At 36.9% G+C, this 22,480-nt stretch overlaps 2 protein-coding genes across 2 annotated transcripts in view; one reads left to right on the top strand and one right to left on the bottom strand.

The window, feature by feature from the left end:
* Window positions 1-22,480, bottom strand: part of DCP1B (decapping mRNA 1B) — a gene marked incomplete at its 5' end in the record, with an annotated part of 42,953 nt that overhangs the window by 12,800 nt on the left and 7,673 nt on the right. Inside the window, 2 exons of the mRNA XM_084279500.1 lie at window positions 2,431-2,566; window positions 4,752-4,818. Coding sequence (XP_084135626.1) covers window positions 2,431-2,566; window positions 4,752-4,818 — 203 coding nt within the window. The remainder of the gene's footprint in view (window positions 1-2,430; window positions 2,567-4,751; window positions 4,819-22,480) is intronic.
* Window positions 16,845-22,480, top strand: part of CACNA1C (calcium voltage-gated channel subunit alpha1 C) — a gene marked incomplete at both ends in the record, with an annotated part of 478,476 nt that continues 472,840 nt past the window's right edge. The window contains one exon of the mRNA XM_084279498.1: window positions 16,845-16,974. Within this exon, the coding sequence (XP_084135624.1) occupies window positions 16,845-16,974 (130 nt within the window). The remainder of the gene's footprint in view (window positions 16,975-22,480) is intronic.

Below are 22,480 nucleotides of genomic sequence, written 5' to 3'. Positions count from 1 at the left end.
TTCTTCAGAAACCACAAGTACCTTACATTCCGCTGTCTTACTATACATGATCACATCAATATGAAATGAGAAGCAGGAGAGTTTAATGAAGTTATTGTTGTACGAGTATTTTTCAGACCAAATTCCCCAGCAAAACAAACGGCAGCATATATGAAGGCTTCTAGAGAATGAAATCGACCTGACCTGTTATCATTTCCATGGTCAGCTAACATGGCTAGAAGGTTGGTATCACATACAGGGAGGTATGTTGAGAAGAAAAAAACCCCTGTGATTATTTCAGAGAGATCTGTAACTACTGGAGCTCAGAATGTAAGGTCACTTTGGCAGATGGGTAGTGGCATAGCCTTGCCGATGAATAAGTTAGGAGCATCAGCATGACATTTTAAGCAACAGTCAGGTGGGCAGGTAAAGGTGATGTGAGATGTCACCATCATCAAATAGCAAAAAGCAGCATGAAAGAAATGTCACCATGGTCTTTAGTGATAGAACCAGAAGAGTACTCATCAGCTGCAACATCTGACAATTACTACATCTTGCTTCACACGACTCTCTTAGTCATGTGTCTCATTCAAAGCTATGCTCCTGCAAAAGATGCAGAAGAAACCAAAAGATTCTAAGATCAAGTCAAAGAAATGCTAAGCAACATTGGGAAAAAAAGACACACGTGGCAAACATTAATAAAAAAAGAATAAGACCACCACTTAAGATGTTTTAGGCAAGTTTAGTATAGTCAGAGACATCTAAGGCAAACAACTGCTCTGTGTTGTAAGATTTCATAGTCTACCTGTACAATATGAAGGTGAACAGAATATTGTCAAAGGAAACAACAGACTACCTCATTATTGCAGTTCTCCTGTAGCAAATGCAATGTCACACTGCAGCCTAATGCTCCACAGCAAAAATCCTGAGTTTGAGACATGGGAACTGCAAAGACTATCAAGTCCATTGAAGTGATGCTAGAAATCTGGTATGAGAAGGCCAGTCAAGACCTGAAGGGATTTTGAAGAGCTTTGTAGATAGATGTCTAAGCTTAAAGCAATGAAAGTTCGCAAGTTGTCAGCTTGAGAGCTACTTATCAAATTAAGACCTAAGATAGTCTTAGTGCTCATGTCCCAAATGAAGAGGAAGATTCATGTTATTTCCTTAGCAGTCACTTCAAGATTAAAGATAAGGCAAGAAGCAAGTATGCCCAAGATCTTATCTGCAGTGGGAAAAAATCCCACAGGCCTTTTATTTAAACAACAGATCTTTTAGAATTTCCTTTCCTTTGCTTTGATTTTCTGTGTGTCCATGTAGAAAATGAAGGTAACTTCTGTAAAGATTCATAACTTCCCTCTCATAGAATCTGAAGCCAGCCTAATACATTTCCAGTTTTCCATTCACAGTATCCCAAAACGAGATACTTTTTTTAATGCTAAGATACTGTTTCAGCGTTACAACATAGATAGCAGGTTTTGGAGATTTTTGTCCACTATAATACATTAAGTCCCTATTACAGAAAATAAGAAGGCTCTAAGTTTCAAAAGAAGCTGCACCACAACAAAAAGGGCTACATTTCACCATAACTCAAATAGTTTGCTATTATCTTTTTGAGGATCTTATTAGTAGCCACATTTCAGAAAAATGACTTTTTCTCTCTTTAAACTGCTTATGTTTAAGATGTATATTTCTAGATTCAGAATACTTATGAGCTTTATTATTGCATGACAACACATATGAAATACAGAAAACAGCAGTAGGAATCTGCAGGCTCTGTAAAAAATTCACGGCGTATATATGAATAGTTAAAATTATTAGAGTTTTATTCCCCAAAGTAAAACATTTTTGATTGCTCAATAACACAGAACATTATTAGTCCATTAGTTACTACTTTATTTAGAAGCCTCAGAAGACCAAAGCAGCACACGGGTTGAAATCATACTACATTTCAACCTCTTCATTTCCTTTCATTAGTTTTAAAGTAGCTGAAAACAACAATTAAAAGCAGTAACTTCACAGATTAAGGTCTTTTCTGAAGGAAGTTATCTGTACAAACCACAGAAACTATTAGCAGGCTTGAATACTCCACCCAGAAAGAAGACATGGGTGCTACACGATAAGCACAGGAGCTCTAAGGGTCAAAATGAGAGCCGATTTACACTTGTTCATCCTGCTTTATTCAGCAAAGAGTCAATCATATACATGTTCTCCTTTCAGAAAGTTTTTATTGATAGCATTGATTCTTTTTGAATCTTTAACAAAGTCTGACAAAACCTTTCTACCAGCTACGTATATGCAAAATAAGAGAGCACTGTATACAAAATCAGTTTCACTTTGAATAAGACTAAAAAACCCCCAAACCTTCTCTGTTTTAAAATTTAAAGCGTGAACAACTTGGCATCACATGTAGCAAAAAATAAATGTCCTCTTTTTATAGACAGCAAGTCTCACCTTGGTATACTCATCTTTGGCCTTGGTAAGCATCCGTAAGATATCCACTTCTTTGTTATTAGCAGAATTAATCATCATTGGGGAAACTCCTGTTCCCGTCCCCTGCTGTGCTTTGAACTGCTCCTGCTGAGTTAGGCTGAATTTTGGAGGTGAGAGAAGAATATGTAAAACAAAAAAAAAGGTGACAAAATATAAAAAGTTTAAACACAGCTACTTTACAATAATGAATCAAAAGTCAAATATTTTCATTCCCTCCCCCCACATGAGAACATGTGTAAAAAGACCCTCTATTAAAAGATCTATATTAAAACACAATTCGACCAGGCATGAGATTCATTTTCTCCAATCTTGAATACACTCGGCCATAGCCCAAAATTTCCGTAACTCAGTCACAATTTTTATACCCAGAAGAAGCAGGGAATTTATAGCGTTATTCAGTTCTGTTGGTGGTGGAGGATGGCAAACACACACAAATCAGTCATTAACTACTAGCAAATGACCAATTTCCTGCCCCAGCTGTTTTATTATTATTGCAGAATGCTGAGAATTAAAAACACACAGCCAATTGGCTGAGCGACAGGGTATTTTTTATCTATATGCAACACGGCTATTATAAACCACTACACATGGTTTACAATTGCATGAATCCTCTGAAAACTAGTTTTTATTATAGTAAATTACCAGTTTGAGGATACCTAATCACCACCAAATGAAACTTGAGCTAGTTAACTAAAATTAGCTGTCAAAAACCTAGGCTTCCTAGGGTTTATTGCTTATTTCTGTAAATTCATCCCCATCAATTATTTCTTGGGTCACAACTGACTCATTTTAGAGCTGTAGGATATACAGAAAACCAAGAAAAACCTCTAAACAAACCCCCACCATTGTCACAGTCTGTGTTTCACAATGTTTTGCCACTGCAAAATGAAAAGCAGCAGGTATTACTTTAAGCAGAGATAGGGAGGAAGCACAACTACCTTCCCACCCAGCATCTTATAAAAAAAATCCTATCTGGAACATAGCGGTAGAAGAGCTTTAGCATTTTGGTATGCCTCAAGATGTGTGAGGATGAGCCTCGTTTGGACTAGTACTGCAGGGCACATAAATGGGCTTTTGAGCACTTGGTAACTTCAGCAATCAAAATCCATGTCACTTCCTCAGCATGCTTCTGGCTACAGAAGCTGTTAAGACTGGGGACAGGTGAACTCAAATGGAGAGATTCATAGGTCTGACAGTGCCTTTGCATTGCGCTCTGTTAGTACCTAATGCTGTCAACTTGACTGTATCTGCCTCACAAGGCTTTTCGTGGGATGACTAAGATGTTGTTCTACACCTTGACAAAGATGATGTTCTGCATCATCCCTCCTCCTGTCCCTTAAAAGGGCTGTGACACAATGGTACATTCAACCCCATGTACCACAGGTAACTGAATTATTCGATCTCTGCCTTTACTATATCCTCCAAATTATGCAATAAAAATTTTGTAGAGGTATATGTTGATAAAAATCTGTAAGACTTCAGCTCCAAACTAACATGAAAACCTGCAGAAAAAAGCCGTGAGAAAGTGATCATTGCAAACAAGCCATTAGGCCAGCCACATGGTAGAGCAGAAGAATGAGCCCTGTCCGTCCTGGACACATGAAGAAAGCAGTGACAGTGAAAAAACTAATCCATGATATTGTTAGATTAAAATACAGCTGAAAATATGATTCTGCTTGAAATTTTAATCTCTGACTTGACTGCAAAATTAAAGATTGTATAACTGGCATAAAATATTATGTACATAAAAGTAACGAATCCAAAGCTAGTTAAAGTCTTGCTTTATAGTCCAAAAGCAAAGCGAATTTTGTACATAGTGCTAAGACAGGAGGAAGCAGAAATTCATCCATGATGTGCAAACAAGATAAAAACCAGAGAAATTGTGCTATTACAGTATGCCTTCATGATAGCCTGCACTTACATTGATACGGGGGGGGAAAAGGTACCAGCAACATTAAAAATCTCACCAAACTGAAAAATATATTAAACCCCCAAAGAATACAGTTCTTCAAAACATCTCTGAGTCATCAGGAAATAAATCAGATGAACTGGCACATTCTGATGTGGCTGGTAATCTGTGCAGCAAATTATGAAAAAGTATTGCAATACAGTTACTTATTTCTGATGATACAAAATGCAAGTGCATGACAAACTTGCAACACAGTCTATAGATATAGGTTTAAAGCAGAAAGGTATGACTATCCTAGCAATATAACGTGCATGTATGTACATGAATACACACATAAAGTAAGCACAAAAATTCTTGTTTACCCATCACTTACTTTTTCATGAGCTCTGCAATTCTTTGGCATTCTTCCTTATCATAAAACCAAATCCCATATATGGACACTGTAAATGCACATCAAACACAAACTATGAGCATCTTCTCAAACAGCAATTCTACCTGGTAGATATTTAAAAGTGACCTGTAAAGGAATTTTTAAATTTCTGTCTTATGTGTTCCCCATTTATAAACATAAAAATGACATCTCAGATCCTTCAAAATCAAAAAAAGATCAAAGGCATCTCTAAGGATGTAGATTACATACTCTTGAACCTTCAATAAAGGCAGAGGTATTTGATCTTCTTCAGAACAGTAAACCAGAGAGTTTTTCTTCTTTAAAACCTTTTCCTCTGTAATTTTTTCCAGTTGTCACATAACCATTAAACTCCAGTAGCTAGTATACTGCAGGTCATGTTGCACACATATGTAAGCAAGCAAGATCTGTTTAGTTCTCAACATTGTTCAAGTTTATCTTATAAATCATCACAGTTAGAGTAGTATGAACACACCTCTGCCACCCTACAGGTTTCCTATAGCGCTGCCCATTACTTTCACCACCAAAGAGCTAATTATCTATAGCCAACCCCCGGATTAGAAAATCCATACCTAAATTCAGACCTCCATCAAACTAAGTGCCTGCAACTCTGCCCAGCAACAACTAATTTAAATTTACTTCTATCTGAACATTCTCAAACATACACACTGCTAGCCATCGTGATAGCAATAGCCATAATGGAACTGTAGTTATTGCAGCTTCCACAATTGTCATGAGCAGGGAGGGTTTTTTCTACTCACCACCACAGCTCTTTTATGGCTCTTGCAAGACAGCCTGGGAATAAATCTACAACATGGTCTCAAAACAATCTGTCTACATTTGTCGGGGTAACTGTCCTATTTTTAACCTCACTCACAAATTGGCTGGGAGAAGAGGAAGGGAGAAAGATTTAAGGGTTAAGATAGGTCTTCCCCTCTCTATCACTGCAACCTCATGTAACATCCAGTTCCTTTTACAAGACATGGTAGCAAATAGGGACAGTGTGTTTCTTCCCCCTTCCCCCTCCTACCATACTGAAGCTAAAGTTTTCACCTAATCTTTACTAAGAAATGGTTATTACTAACAAGTCTTCAAACATTCCAGGAGCTACATTTTATTTCAAAGTGGCCTAAATGGTACCTGTTAAAAAACTATTGCTATACTGACCCTGATCATATAATACTTCCTTACATTAGGAGAATCCAAAAGCAGTCTCTTGAGGTCCCTTCCAACCCCTACGCTTCTGTGATTCTTCAATTCCACAGAAGCAAACCCATAGCGTATGAAGTATAAGTTGGCTTTATTAATGTTTGGAAAGAAAGCGAATGTACAGCTGTTTGTAAGATACAACTGTAATACTTATCTCCATTCCCCCTCAAATTTTCAGCCATGTGTTGTCTTTTACATAGCTAAAAGTGGTTCAACTGTTTGAAGCAGCACACGAGTGAAAAGCTTAAGAAAGCCCACAAACCATCAGCCATCCTGCAGACATATAATAAATAGTGTTTTAAAGATGTAAAATAATTTTCATTAATACATTTTGAAAAGTGTGATAATGATTTATATTATTTGTCTAAAAAAAGGCAAGTAACATAATATGCACCAGTGGTTCTACAAATGCTCAACATGAGCTGATCTGAATTGCACAGTCTGTTTTGAAGCAGAGATACTAGTAGTAAAATATGCATTTAAAATAGACATTAATACTCTGACATATTCTGATAAGCATCCAGTAACAAACTACAAATGTGTAGAAAGCTGTGTGAACACTTATCAAGGTTCCAAAACACCAACCTATTACATAAAACTACACATCCTTCTGACAAAACACATCTGAAAACTTGTTGTCCATATTACAAGTAACCTCTACTCATCAATGCAACAACATAGCAAGCAGACTGAAAAAGCCCCAAATTTGTTTTAGTCAAGATTCTTCTTTGTTATGAAAGAATCTCTAGTGCAGCAGAGTAGTCATGAAACTTGGGCTACCTGCTCCATCCTCACAACTTATTTATTAAACAGCAACAGCTGGTGGCATCACCTATATGCAAAGCAGGATGTACACCTTCACCTTTCAGCCAATTGACAAAAAAAGTCAGACCCTTTATGAATATCTAGTAGATTTGAAAGCTGATGGTCCCACTGAAGTACTGCAGTGCTGCTGGCCACTGCAAGGCTGGAACCAACAGCAGAAGCAAACTTGTTTACCTCAGCTCAGTGACAAACACCAACAAACTGATGAGCGCTATAAAAGACTGTTTCTGATTTTACATAACTAATATACTAAAATACATTTCAGACAAAAGCACAACCATTTCAGATGGCACAGTAAGGACACCAATCATCTGTCCCAAAAGACCAAACCACCACCAACACACAACTTCTTAACTGAAGCTTTAAATGGGGATATTGCAAATCCAGGGACCTTTAGCGTAGATGTTAACTGAGCTGCAAAACCACCCACACTTTCTTACCTCAGGCAAAGGGTACTTTCAACCCAGACTAGGAAGCACAACTGAAAGCAAGCCAAGACCAAAACCTGTCCTCTGGGCTTACAGCTCACCCATTCCTCCTCTCCTTCCTTCCACACTTCTCCCATCTGCCCAGAACACACAAACAGTTCAGAAATACACTGAGAAACAATCACACAGATGCTCTGCTTGCTGTGGCACGATGTGCCCTGAGTTCTTTCATGCATGGGAGAATGATGCATCAATGAGAAGGCTGGAACTTGGTGGAAATCTGAGATACCACGTATCCAAAGTATACTAATGTATGTTTTTGTATTGGATGCTCATCACCTGGAGCGATGATGATGTAAATTCATACTACAACAGTATGTTCTGCTATAATCTACATTTAAGGAAACAAAAATGTAAATAATAATAGTAAAAATGTGTATTAACAGCCATTTTTGTGGTTACTGATGAACACAAAATGGCAAAAACCCAGGACCAGCAAAAGAATGATTACAAACTGTTAACTTAGCTAGGAACCTGGCATACTCTCCACTAATAAAAACTAAATACACATACAATACGGATTCCACTACAAGCTTTCTACCAGCATGAAAACACTGCATGTCTGATCAGGATTGCATCTGAACAGATTACTTCTATCCGCCCTCCATCTCCATCAGACTGTTTGACAAAAAGGAAATCCTGATCTAAGTATCATCTGTAGAGTGGTAATTTCACTAAAATGTTCACATGTTAAAAATGAATCATTAAACAGCGGAGGCACAACTGAATCACTAAACAGCAGATGCACGAAGCAAAACCCTCTACTGCAGCACAAAAGAGGAAATATTAAGTCACTTTCAGGCGCAGCTTCAGCTACAAAGTTATCCAAGAAGAGAATATTGTAAAAAACAGAAAAAAACCCCCAACAAATTGAACCTGCTAAGCAAGAGTTACATGAAAAGTAGCTAACAAAAGTCCAGTAAGAAAAACTAGTTTTACACTGTCAAGCTGGTACACTTTCATCCACTTTCAACAGCTCTGAAGTCATTTACTAAACGAAATTAAATTTAGGAAAGAATTAATTAGATTAAAGAAAAAAAAGGCACCGAAGTTATGATGCTATTAACAAGATTACACAAAACTAGAACAATACAATGCAGCTATCAAAACAAGATACTATTAATACTGAACAAGAGACAGCTAAAAAAAACTGTAAATAACCTAGGTGAAATTATGAAATATTACAACATATCCACCTTTAGAATTGTTTTTCAAAAGGTAGGTTACTCATAAATCAACACTGGAAATGTTAACAAAATCCATGAAGCTCATTTAATATAGCTCAGTGACCGAATTTCAGGAAATATATTATTTAATTTTTAAATCACAACTTCAGAGCAAATTCTACTGCTTCCGCCCTACAATTTTCATTTTTTGGCTATGGATTTCTCCTGTCCTCACAATCACTAGAGCACTCGATACTATTTATACGCAGAAGCTGACAGCTGCTATCTACCAGAATTATAGATGACAATTTCTAACCTCTCAAAATCTGAAACATTTATTTATTATGATGATGAAAAATGTATTATCAACTTTCATAATTCATGCTAAGTATCCTATTAAAAAGGAAGGCATTTTCTCTAGGATTATTTATTTTACTCTTCATTTATCTAACTTCAACTTGCAGCTATTACATTTTTGTCGTCTCAACAGACTTCCATTATCAAAGTTCTGGGTTCAGTGTACCTGCAACACAGTGTTTTTAAGCTACTGCTCCATACACTGCATATGGTATTTAAGGTTGGGAAAAAGTAAATACAGAAATATTGTAACTACTGTCCAGACACTCCACTGTACCTAGAAACTGTTTTACACTTGCAGGTATTAAAAATAAATATAATTTTTCTTTACCTTTCATGTTTTATTCTTGATATCATGCTTACTGAGGTACTTTTTTCCTAATGTACGGGCTTAGACCTTCGCTCCTGACTACATAAATCCACAGTTAGCTATATAAAAATGCAGTTTCTCTACACATATTTTACAAGGTATCCAAACTCCATTACGTCAGTCATTTTTTCTCTTTGCTATCTACCAATTGTGTAATAACTGACTATTCGCAAAACTATCAATTCCATTCCTTTCTCCCGTACTTTTTAGAATCCTGCAGCCTCCATTTTGCAGTCTGAAATGGAGGCTTCCAATTTCAGTCTCCTGAAAAAAAAAAACCCAAAGTAGGTTATATCCACAATGACAATTTTTGATCTGTTAGTTTATTAAATTAATTGAAGCGTGCCATGTTAATTTTGTGCTCTTCTACTCCACCACAAACATGACCCCTTTCTCCCTGATGCCGTCTTTACAATTACAATACAAGCACACAATGTTCCTTCCACTTTACTCCAGCTCAAGTAGCGAAGGAGACTTGCCTGTTGAAGCTCTACATCCTGCTCTGCAGGATAAAGCAAGAAAGGACTGCAACAAAGGAGAGAAGATATAAAAAACACGCAGCTAAGGCAGCTGCACACTATCTTGGAAAGATGAATTCCATCTCTGACGCTGCCCCAGAGATATTATGCAATGATACACAAGTTGTGAAATGTCAACTTAAGTGGCTGTCACTGATTGTGTATGTTTCATTTCTCAGTGTTTGATTTGAGGTCCCAGGCCTGGGTGTAAGATTTGAGCGCATGACCTGCAGATACGCCAGCTACTTATAATCATAGCCAAAGAAGTAGTTCTAAACATCTGAATGGTAAATATATTGGTAAAATTAGGCTTGAGTAATTTAAAGTCAGACAGCCTGCATTTAACTGATCTCTGTAATTGTAACTACTCTTCCCTAGGATCCCAATTTGTAAAATAGGAATAATATTTCTAATCTGAGCAAGATACAACAGTTCAGCTTGTTTACAACTTATCAGCTATTATATTGATGAGCATCACAGAAAACAACAGGAAAAAAAGCAATTAATAGCTCTTCCCTCGTGCAGAACGCCAGTGGCATGTAACAAGGCAAGAAGCCTATGTATCCTAATGAGAAAAAACAGAATACTGAGTAGCTGCTCTTCACATGAATGCCATTCAGAGTATTTGACAACCGAAGCAAAGTCCTTATTGCAAAAGAAGATGATCGCATAATTTAAAATTTCGTAAACTAAAAGCGATTGCACAAACAGCTTTAACTATGGTATTTGCTTGTTTAGGAGCCTTAAAGTTCTTTCAAACATAATATTCTGCTTAGCTATTTAAGTATTTAAAAACAAAACACTAGAAAAAAATTTAATTTCATCCTATTATAACATATTGATAGTGCTGTGGCAACAGGACCGGAGCTTTTAGGTCTGTATTGCGCAAAGCAGCACAAAATAAAAAAATATATAAACTAAACAAACTAAAATTATTGATTTCTAAATAATGGAAACTCCTAAATAATGGAAATTCATTTTAGATACTCAGTTATTTCTGGAAGTTCACAGAATCACAAGGTTGGAAAAGACCTTTAAGATCAAAGGAAGGTTTAGATTAGATATTAGGGGGAAGCTCTTTACAGAGAGAGTGGTGAGGTGCTGGAACAGGCTGACCAGAGAGGTGGTGGATGCCCCGTCCCTGGAAGTGTTCAAGGCCAGGTTGGATGGGGCCCTGGGCAACCTTGTGTAGATCCAGGCCTGGAAGTTGGTGTCCCTGCCTGTGGCAGGGAATTCAGGACCTTGGGGTCCCTTCCAACCTATGCCATTCTATGATTCTATGATTGAGTACAACTGTTCCTGTCCTATGCTAAACCACATTCCCCAAGAAGTTCTTAGAGGGGAACCAACATTTTTATGATGACCCAGTCAGAAAAAATGCCAAGCAACTGAATCAAGGTAAGAGTTTTCACACAAGTAAAAACTTTATTTTGATATGAACTTAAATTAAACTTGCTTAAACCTGCTGGAAAAAACCCAACCTGTTAAATCATCAGGCTCTTGTTCTTTCATTTAAAGGTTGAGAAAACTCCTGATGCACTTACTTGAGCAACTTTTAATATAGGCAGGGAAAAGGATGCCTTTTTATTTCCATTATTTCAAAGGTTTAAAAGACTACATATAAGCAAGCAGGGGAAAAAAGTCAGTTATTAAAGGGAAAAGAAAACTGCTCTTGATGCAAAATGATGACCACACATGGAGAGCCAAAAAGCTGGTTTTCAGCTTAAGCACTGAAATACAAGTGAGGAGGGAACTGTTCCATCCAATTTTCTTACTAAAAAACAAAAAATCCCACCCCAAAATAACAAGAAAATAGACAAGAACCACCCCAATAAAATGCAAAAGCCCATCAAATCCCCTTTCCCCAGAAGCATATGGGATAGTGGGCAATGACTGGCAAAACTACTGAAGTCAAGAATAAGTTCCTCAACACCAACTGTTGAATTGTGCCTTAAAATCAACACAAGAACCTATTTTTTTGTTAATAGGATGGACCCTGAATTATCCCTGCTATATTCTACCAGTCATGAAAGCTAGGTGAACAGTTTGCAGACTTCCAGTTAAAGCCAGCATATATTTCTGATTTAATGAGGCAAAAAAGGGACAAGTCCATGATGGTGCATTTTTCAGTAAATCCTGCCTGTGGTTCTACTGTGAGAGCCTGACTTCAGGTAGATTTTTTTAATAAAAATATACAAAAAAAATCTTTATGAGAAAGGTATGAATTCTACAGCAGCCAAACAAGATTGGCCTGCCCTTAAATAGCCTCAAGCTAAAGTTACGTTAGTATCGTAGGAACCTTTAAAGCCCATTGATCCAATTATTTCCGTAAAGCCCATCAGCAGGTTCTTTACTTTTTGGAAAAGAGCCTAAAGGCACACTGAAGATGCAAGATTTCCCTTAAAAATTGCACTCTGTTGATGCTACAAGAAATTTTTAGTCATGACAAGAATAGCATCTATGTTATGATCCATCTGGCTTACCGCGTTTATTTTTTTCTCCCCACCACTGGTTTTACAGTCACATCTCCTGCCATTGCATCATTAGTTCCAAGCAATTTTTAAATCATGATGATGCGTGACACTGAAATTAAGGCAGGAAGTCTGTAGATGCCAGACCATCAGTTTCTTAAATAACAAGTTGTTCTTAATAAATCCTTTATTCTTCTTACTTATACGATGTTCTTAAATAACAAGTGTTTCTCATTACTGTTTCACAATAGACTTCTGAAATGTCCACATCAGACTGGAGCTCCACTGATTTTTCTAATGGAAAAGTCCTCAAATGAAATAGTCTCACTCAAGGAGTGTAAAAGCTAACTGGAGAGCTATTAAGATAAACAAATGGTGGGTGAAAGTGCTGTTCCATTTTTGATATAGAAAAATGACAGATGCTGACTTTAGAAAGGTAAATGAAGATGTCTGTAGCAAGACTAAAAACTAAATCCAAATATCCTGACTCAACAAAAGCATCCTCCCTGTGGGGTGGCTGGGGGGGCAGGGGGTGGGCAGAATCCATCCAAGAAAACATAGCTCCTCGACATCTGAAGCTATTACCTGTGTTAGCTAACCAGTGCTCTATATTCTCTGCTAGCTTTCTACAGCAAACCATAAAACACGGCTTCAATGCACTGAAATAAAGCCAAGCTCCCATTTACAGGAATCATCTGAACAGAATGCAAAAATGCCATTACACAAATCTAGGCTAAATACACATCCACAATGCCCATCAGCAGAAAAGCTTAGACTAACATAAACATATTCACAAGTGGAAGAGGTTAAACTAGAAAGTATGCTATTTTCTAGATTCTGTGCACATCACATCTGGTAGCTAAAAGCAATGAGAAGTCTCCTCAATCCCGGAGAAGGGGACAACCCTACCTTTCCAATCTGGAAAGAAAAAAAAATAAGTTTGCTTTTATTTTAAAGACTAGGAAAGAGAGCTGCCTTCACCTTCTCAACTTCCAGCCTTTGTACTCTTTGTGTTTCCAACCTGCCTTGCACTAGGCAAAAAAAAAAGCAGCACCTTTTGTGATCTTTCTTGTGGACTATCTGGCTTCTAGTCCTATAGGAAGCAAGCCTGCCCTACTGTATGTGACATACATGGTGTACAGAAGAATCATCAGGATTCAAACATTCATTTATAATTTAGTCAAATGCAAGAATACGTTCCCAGTGATTTTTAAACTGCATCTCTGAGATACCTGTCAAAGGTCTAAGTACATCTCTAGTTCCAGAGCTATGGTCAAGGTCAAGTTCTTTTCCACACTCCACTGATGCCATTTTTTCAGTAAAACAGGGAAGGTGGAGGAAAAAAAATAGGGAAGAATATTTTAACCTCAAATAGGTGGTCAACATCATGCTATTTTATGTTATTTTTTCCTATAATCAGACTGACAAGCTGTCACCCCAAATGGTTTACCTCCCACAAAATTATGAACAACTTCATAATTTAAAAAAAAAGCCCTTCAAAAAAGTGCTTCACGAGGAAAATAAGCAACCTTAACTATAGATGATGTTTCTAATTTTGATTGTTGTGATCTCATCTCTGATTTCTTCATTGCATACCTTAAGATCCTAAGTAATGGAAATACACTTGAAGATCAGGACAAAGTTGTTAAACCTGTAGCAACAGAACTCTAAGTTGCTTGTATATATACATTTGGTTCTTATAACAAATAACACCTAAGAAATGCCGTAAGATTAACGGAATTTAAAAAAGAAAAAAACCTTATTTTTCCATCTGTATACTCTGTACACACCCTCAGTTTGGAAGCTATTCCTTCTTTTTCTTACACCATCTCTATTTCTGAAATGGTTGGAAAAGAATTTAAAAATACACAGAAATAGGCAATTTTTCCTGAAACTTCAAAGGTTTAGTTCATATTTACAGTATTTGCTTTTATTGATTTTCCATAGCCTACTAACGTGTTATATGCAACACATTAAAAAGTTCTTTTCTACTATATTGTTGCCATTCCTTCTCTTATAGTCAGCTGATCAACTGCCTTCAGTAACACCTCCATATCTGTTGGCTTTCCATTAGAAAATTTTTAGTAATGTGATTTTTAGCACTACAATACCATTTCACAGGCACAAGAAGGTCTTGCACTGTTTTCACATGACAAAGAGTAAAAGGTTTACTCCGGCTGTGGGTAGGCTCACGCCGTGCTCATAAGCTAAGTTGCAGTAGGTGGCAGCACCTTGGACCCTTTTATCATTCACATATGACCCTTGCATCTTTACATGCTTAAAAACTTGTTTAATTGAAAAGGATTAATAAAAATGTTTAAAATACATTTCATGACGTACTTTTGTCTTTTGAAAGTGATTTAGCAGTTTCTTTCATTAATATAAAGAACTACTTTACTGGGGTTTTTTTTTCCTAATTGCTGTAATTTTTAAACATATTTGCATATCTTTCAAAAATTTATTTTAACTATTCAAGCTAGTGTGCATATTACTATGAACATTAGCAATTTACTGACTTTTCTACCTTCCTGCACACAAGTCATTCTGTGTGGGTATATGTATGGAGGGAAAAACAGAATGTACTCCTGAGATCAAGTTTGTCACCACGAAAATGCAATTTAAGCAGAAAGCATTTCCTTATTTTAAACTTGTAATCCAACAGAAAAGAACACATTTATCAAATTCAGTTTATATTAGCAGCTAGACAGTTCACAATAGCAGCATTGGGAAGTATGCTGCATTTTTTAATCCCTGAATCTGGAATAGAGATAAATTTCAATCCAAATAAGAATTTGGAATTTTGCATTGGGTGATTTTCATTACAGTAATTATATTATTTTCACACAGAAAGTAAAAGCGCATATTTCATTTTACTTCAGATGTCAGCAGCATTTTACTAGCTCATGCATAATTCTTTAGGAATAAAACATATCAGTAATCATCTTTTGCTTCCTTGCTCTCTCCCTTCCTCCTCCATTTGACTCTCTCAGTGCAAATTTTAACCTCTACCTTGTTTTCTGTTTGAAAGGGAGCTGTACTAAACATCCATGTCAGAGAAAACAGAATAAAAGCAGAAGAAAGATGACACACACACACAAAGCAGCAAAGCATTGCAGAAAGGCATATGATATCCTACATAAAAATCTAAAAACCTGATGTTGTTTCTCCTCCTTTCTAATTATTACAAAACACACGCACCTCCTCACTGGAAGATGCTGCACATTCCCGTATGGAGGATTTAACACTGTATGTTGTTAAGCAAATAATACTGAAACTTTACAGAAAGGCAGTTTGTTTGACAGAGACAAAAGAATTGGTGGAGCTCATCAAACTGAAAGTCCATATCCTGTCTAAGACAATGACCAGCACCAGATGATTCACAGGAAGAATCTTCCTAGTCCCTTTATTGTTGACTTCTGACCTGAAGCATGTGTCTTACATCGCTCACATTTTTTTTCCCCCTGGCTACAGGACCTCTGGTTGTTTTTATTCACATAAATAATATCCCTGTTCTGCAAAGGGATTACTGAAACAGGCTCCAAAAGAACTAGAAGTATGTATGTCCAAAATAATGAAGCTATCAGGTAAAACCTACCTTTTTTCTTTTAAGATTGACTGTAAGCAATGCATTATGATATGAAGACTGATATATCTTATTAAATTGTACGAAAGCAAGCTCGGCAGGCCTGCAGTCGCAGCCACTAAAGCACAGCAGACAGCAAATACGAAGCCCAGTGCCGTTACTACACAGTACGCCAGTTAAGAGAGAAAAGCAACACCGCGTTTGCAGCCTTAGTGGAATTCCACTGGAACAGTTGCACCGTGTTTCTGTATAGAACACATTCCTTGTCCTTTAAAGGGTATGCTATCTTATACTTGAGAAGGGTTTCTTTCTTTTTTCCTCCTGTAATTGAAAAGTATTGTTTACTGCCGATTTAAGGCTTGTTTTGAAGAAGAGAGAGCTGATGAGGCACTCAAGAGCTTGTATTAAATCAATACTAGACAGAAGTGAGCAGCTTGTATATGCATTGTGGGATACACTTGCTCATATATTTATCTTCCATGTTTTGAGAGGTTACAAATATTTTTATATATATACAGACTTATAAAAGAGTGTGAGCGAGCAAGCTCACATTCCAAGAGAAGTTTTCTGGCTATGTCAGGAGTGAAGTCCACCCCCTACCAGACAAACCTATTTTTTTCAAACACAAGAGGATATTATCAGAGCAGTCCGTGCTGATATACAGAAACCAGAGATCGTCATGGCTCGGTGAGGTGATGAGCTGACGGGTGGATGGCGCCCATTATCTTCACTTCTCAATCCAAGTTTTCCTGAAAAACCCCAGGGGGAGGAGAAGGCTCCAACCGAGCATAAGGCACAGTGGACAAGAAGAGGATTAGGAGTGAAGTGCAAGGAAAGGAAGGATAATGCAAGAAATACTGCAGAGGTTTTGAAGAGCTGGAAAACAGTTTCTAGATTAAAAGACAGGGTTGTTGCTAGTGTAAAGCAACATTCAGGTTTCAACTTCTGTACAAGACTACTACATGAAATCACTCTGAAGTAAGAAACAACTGACCAAAAGGAATTTATCTTTATTATATAGAGAAAATATACTCAGGTTTAGTTGTTTCAACGCTCCTTGGAATTTCGAAATGTTTCAAGCCTTTGTTCGGCAAGCGTATCACCCGCTGCCCAGCCACCAGCAAGGGGAACCTGACACGAAGTATAAGGGGAAGCTCGTCCACGAAACTCAGCTTAACTGCTTCTACATCAAACCTGGAGGTAAGACCACATTACCCACTTGTGTGCTCACAAACTGTACCAGTACCGACTTGTTGGGATAAGTATTCCCTTTCTATTTTAATAGGACCGTCTGTATAATGTATGAAACTACACTAATAACTTACAGTAATAGTGGTGGATAAGGTATTGTGAAGTCGTGTATGTGTGATCACACTACTGAAGGATTTAGCTAACTCTGAAAATTCTCAAGCCTGTGGAGTTAAGTAGATGCACAGCTTCCTTTGTAATACACTGCTTTTTGAGCATCTAATGAACATTGTTTTCCCACTTCCACATTGACATAAGAGAAAAAGAAAGGCATGTAAGTATAAGAAACAAGAAAGAAAAAGGTTGCTTTTGTAGAGGAAGAAGCTAAGTAGTTCAAACATACAAAAAGCTTGAAATGCATACATGTGCACGTGAATGGGACTAATCTGCAAAGGGAATTACATGAGAGATTTCTACAAAGTAGCTAACTTTGTAGAATTTTCATTTGCAGAAGATATATATAGGCATTCGTATACATATGTACACTGATTGGGAAACTTCTATCACTTTATGCTATACAAGGAGGTGCTTATGAAGCAGAGGGCATACAGGTAGTCACATGAAAATAACCTCTTAAAAAAATATTATCTGTTCCAACTTGAACTCTTGAGCTTTAATGCATCATATGCCTATCTTATCTTGAAAAGATGTCCGGAATTCCCAGAGCTGGCAGTACACTCTCAGCAGTAAATGTCCAGACAGGCGAATATGTTGCTTATATGCTAACATCCATAAATGGGAAACAAGGACTGTGTCTAGGACATACACGCAGCATTACACTCCTTCCGTTCTATTCACAAATCGATCCACAACTGCAGGATGCATGATAAAGGCTTTTAGTTCTATTCCATATACTTATCCTACCAGTTAGTTTGCCCAGGCAGGGCTAGAGTTCTACCATATAAAAAATAAATACCAGTCAACAAAAAATTACATAGCTTTGCTATCTTAGCTCCTTAGCCTGTTTCTTCTCACATGACATACAGTTTTCTCTGACTCTCGGGACTGGACTCCTTCATTCCACATCACTGAAAACCTATGTTTGGAATACTGCACCTTTCCTAGCTTTTTTTTTTTTTTAAACCACCTTCATCACACAACAGAAACTCATCATTAGAGCAGAGAGATGTCTGCAGTCATCACAGTTACAGTTGAAAACTTGCTACCATTATAAAGCCACTTCACAAACACAAAGCATTCTAAATTGTTTTCTTTGCTCAGCTAAAGGCTTCCACAACTGGTACCAAATCCTCAGGGTAGGGAGGCTAAGGAAGAAACAACAAAAATATCCTCTTATAAAGGCCTTAACAGAAATATCCATACTGAATTGGGCAAGGTGACAAGGAAGGCATCACTCATCATAACTTATATCTTAAGGCCTTCACAGCTGGCATGTACAATTCCCAAAGAATAACATATATTGTAAAGAAAAACATCAATAATAAAGTGACCCTGGAAAAAAAATACCAAACTTTAAAAATACTTAAGAGCAAAAATAATTTTGCTTTAAAAATAACAAACAAAAAGGGGCAATTGCTGATACTGCAGTTCCTCCTGTGGTTTAAGAGTTGGGTTTTTTTATTTGAACCTTAAAAAATGAAATCATGGAACTACGTTTACTCTCCACAATAAGCACAAAAAATCCCAAACACTGGAAAGCAGAATCAACCAATACCCACTAATCCTAGAGTCACATTAATAATTTTGTTTGGCTGGGGCCTCTGCAGGTCATTCAGTCCTCTGCTTAAAACAAGGCTAGCTTTAGCAAGATTAAATAAGTGTGATCAACTACAAGTTACCACAGAAAAGTACATTCTATTGCTGCACTTTTGCAGTCAAATTTTGTTTTTACAGTAACGTGCATATAGGTATACTTCTTTACAAAAAATTATCCCACCTTTCTTTACCACATTAAAAATCCACTCCTACATCCACAGACTCCAGCATAGTTACAGATATCAAAACCAGGCCTATCAGGTTGAATACTCCAGAGCAGGCAAGCCAACTAGCCACTAGATAGCAGGATCAGGATTCCTGATATTAAAAACCACCTGCCTTGAGACCGCACTGCTGCATGTCCATCCACACCCGACTGCAAAACAGTGGGTAGTTATGCCACTAAGTTACGATGCTATTTTTGTATCTCAACAGGCAAGCATTAAAGATCTTTAGGCATCCTTGCAAATTAAACTGAGAGACAGAAAGCACAAAATATACAAATTGTATGTATTAATGTATGTATTTAATGGGTTTATGTGTAAAAATGGAAATCAAAATCTACACCATTTCCAAGGGGCAGTTAATTATTTTACCTGGCATTCTGAAGCAATTTTTGCCATCTACAAAGCACATTAAACCCATCAGTAGATAGAAGTACAGAACATAAAAGGAGGAACTACATGGGAAATGTAGTAGAAAAATCAGTAAAGCTTTTATATATGCTTTGATAAACTGGTGTAAGAACAGGTAATTTCTGACTAGGTACAAGGAAGTCACTGAAATGAGCACTAGACAGCATCTCATGCGAAATAAAAATTACTATCGCTATGCATCTAACAAATAGGAGTAGGAAGAAACTCACTTATTTGCATCCCTCAAGAAAATTTGCACATGACAAAATATAAAATAGTTTGGTTGGACACAAACCATGAAACAGCCTTTGGAAAAAAATGCATGCAACATGACAAAGCTCATTCATTCTGACTGAAAGCCAACCTTAATTTTCTGGGTTTAGAATCAACTCTTATTACAACATGAATGTATTTTCAGTATGTATATTTTCCTTCAGAATTTAAAACAGGCAAATAATATTCATGCTTAACAGCGTTAGCATTCCGACACTCTCAGCAAAACTGAGGTTTCACTTTAAGGTCAATAACATCCAGGGAAGACAATCGTGACCTCTGCTGCTGTTTCTGTGTTGCTGGATGCATGATGAATTTTTAAAATGCTGATCAAAGGAGAGAAGGTGGAATAGGAAGAAGGAGGAGCGATTTGTTTATTTCTCTGAGACAAAAATGTCTCCCAAGGACAGAACCTCAGGTAAACCGCAAGCATTTGTATTCTAAACAAATGGCAGTGGTTGTCCCAGGCAGGCTTTAAAAAAACCAAACCTTTTGCCTTTTAGCAAACAGGCTGAGAAAAACATACCTTCAGTGACAGCAAGGCCCTTCTGCCAAAATGACTTTAAAGTTCTATAGTTTGAGCTTTCACTTTTCAAACTTTTGTTCTAAATCGACAAACATTTTTCAAAGAGTTTTAAACTGCAGAGGTATTTTCTACAACAAAACGTACAGGTTCTTGCAGGCCAGAAGAATAATTTTGCAATCAAACGTAACCTCAAAAACATAGTTTTCAAGTTATTCAGCTGTGACAAAAAATTTTGTATTTTGCTTAATGATTCAGTAACAGAGAGCCATGTAACATTTCCGAATTCAGACTACTGAATTTTGAGAAAAAGAATACAAGCTGAATGATGGTTCAAACATTTAAAGATATTTGTTTCAAAATTCAAAAAGACCAATGAGCATTTGGAGACTAATCAACTGAAAACACATTTCAATTCACTGTATTCATCTCGTTGGTTTTCTTTTTGTTATTGGACCAGATACTACACGTTGGCAGGTAGAAGGCTGATAAATAAGGCTCTCCATTTAAACTGATGTTTTACCAAAACCAAACAGAAAAGCTATTACTTTATTAAAAAAAAAAAAAAAAAAAGAAAGCCTGGAATAACTATTTTGCTTGTCTCAATGGAAACAATTAGGTAGTTGTGTATTGGTCAACATGCAGAAGCCTGAATCTAAATATATACAAAGTAAATTTAAACACCAAGTGCTGGTTTCATTCTCAAATAAAAACATATTTCCAAGGAGGAGACTTAAAATATTAAATTAAATAATATATAATGGAGTGTAGACTAAGAACATATTTCAGGGTAAAAGAAGACCACTGTAGTATCCAAAGAAGACTGGGGTTTATGCCATATTAATTTTTACATATTGCTTAAATTCTATTACTGTTCGTTCCTGCTTTGCCTTCAGAAGTAACCTAATAGTCTTCAAACTAAGATGTTCTTTACAAGATAAATGCTACTTGCAGGGACAGTGTTCAGGTTCAGAAATGCCTACAGAAGTGCCATTTAGGATGTTTGGGGTTTTTTTGGGTTTTGTTTTGCCTTTTTTTTTTTAACAGGATGTATTCACTTAAAAGGGTGAACTGAAATGAGCCCCACAGTCTCCAAGAGCATGAGCTGTTCCATTTCATAGGGCTCTAGGACGCTGGAAAATAGAATTTAAGAATGAAAAATAATAATTTGAGAAAACAAAATAACCCACCATTATCTTTTCCCAAAAAAATTACAATCACTTGGAAAATAATTCAAAGATAAACAATTCTGACCTACAGAAAAAACCCAAACCAAACCAGAACCAAAAATACAAAACCCAAAACCTATGCTACATCTTTAGACAGCTGGCAAACTTCCCTCTCCTTCCCATCTACTGGACATCTGCAGTGTGGGAATCTGGGAAAATAACACTAAATTTTCAGATCGACATATGGTTGCAGGTTTGACTAGTACAAGGCTATGTACATATCACATGCGTCTAGACAGCTTTACCAAGACCAGGCATGCCAGGTCTGCTGTTTAACTGCTTCCTGAACCCCTACAAAAGTTCAAACTCAGCAGAATATGCCATATCTGACAAGGAAGTTTCAAGCCTAGGAGACAACATGATCAAAGGCCTTTCTACAAACGCAGCACAGAAATGAAAAGTAACTTCCATGCCCAAATAGGTGCAGAATCTAGTCAGACATCGAATATTCATTGATCTGTCACACAGTTTCTTTTTCCCCTTGCTATAGCACAAAAGCACCTGATTAACCCACATCATATCATCATCACCATACTATTACAAGGTAGGGTCTTGTTTGGTTTTGGTTTGTTTGTTGTTTTTCTTTCTGGCAGCTGATGTGCTCAAGGTGAAGCTAGCTCTAATATTCACCAAATTCTCTGTGTCCTGTAAACATGAAAACCAATATTCAGTGATGAATGGATAAACCAGTCAAATGGAGAAATAATTCACCAACCCAGCATACACCCATATACACCTGGTACAACGTACATCTGGGAACTGTTGCAAGTAAACTATTATATAGCTGGTCAGTGACAGAAAGAAAAAAAATGAAGTTATTTTTAACTAATAATTTAGAGTTATGCATTTCTTCTGAAATATCTCCAATTAATCCGTATCAAGTCTCAAGCAATAAGCTCTAAACATTAATTTCCACAATAAGCATCACCAAAAGATATGGGAAAAAAGTATGAATTATGTAGTTAAGATTACTCAAATATGTAACTCAGGAAAATTTTTAACTCTTAAAATCATCAGGTGATCTAAACAATACCAGAACTACTGTGTTGCTTTCAGAAAGCAAGCATCTAAAATTGCAGTTA

The sequence above is a fragment of the Gallinula chloropus genome, assembly GCF_964237585.1.
Source record: "Gallinula chloropus genome assembly, chromosome: 1".
Classification (NCBI taxonomy): Eukaryota; Metazoa; Chordata; class Aves; order Gruiformes; family Rallidae; genus Gallinula; species Gallinula chloropus.
Note: the sequence above shows the minus strand (reverse complement) of the source record. Positions and strands in the feature narration are given on the sequence as shown.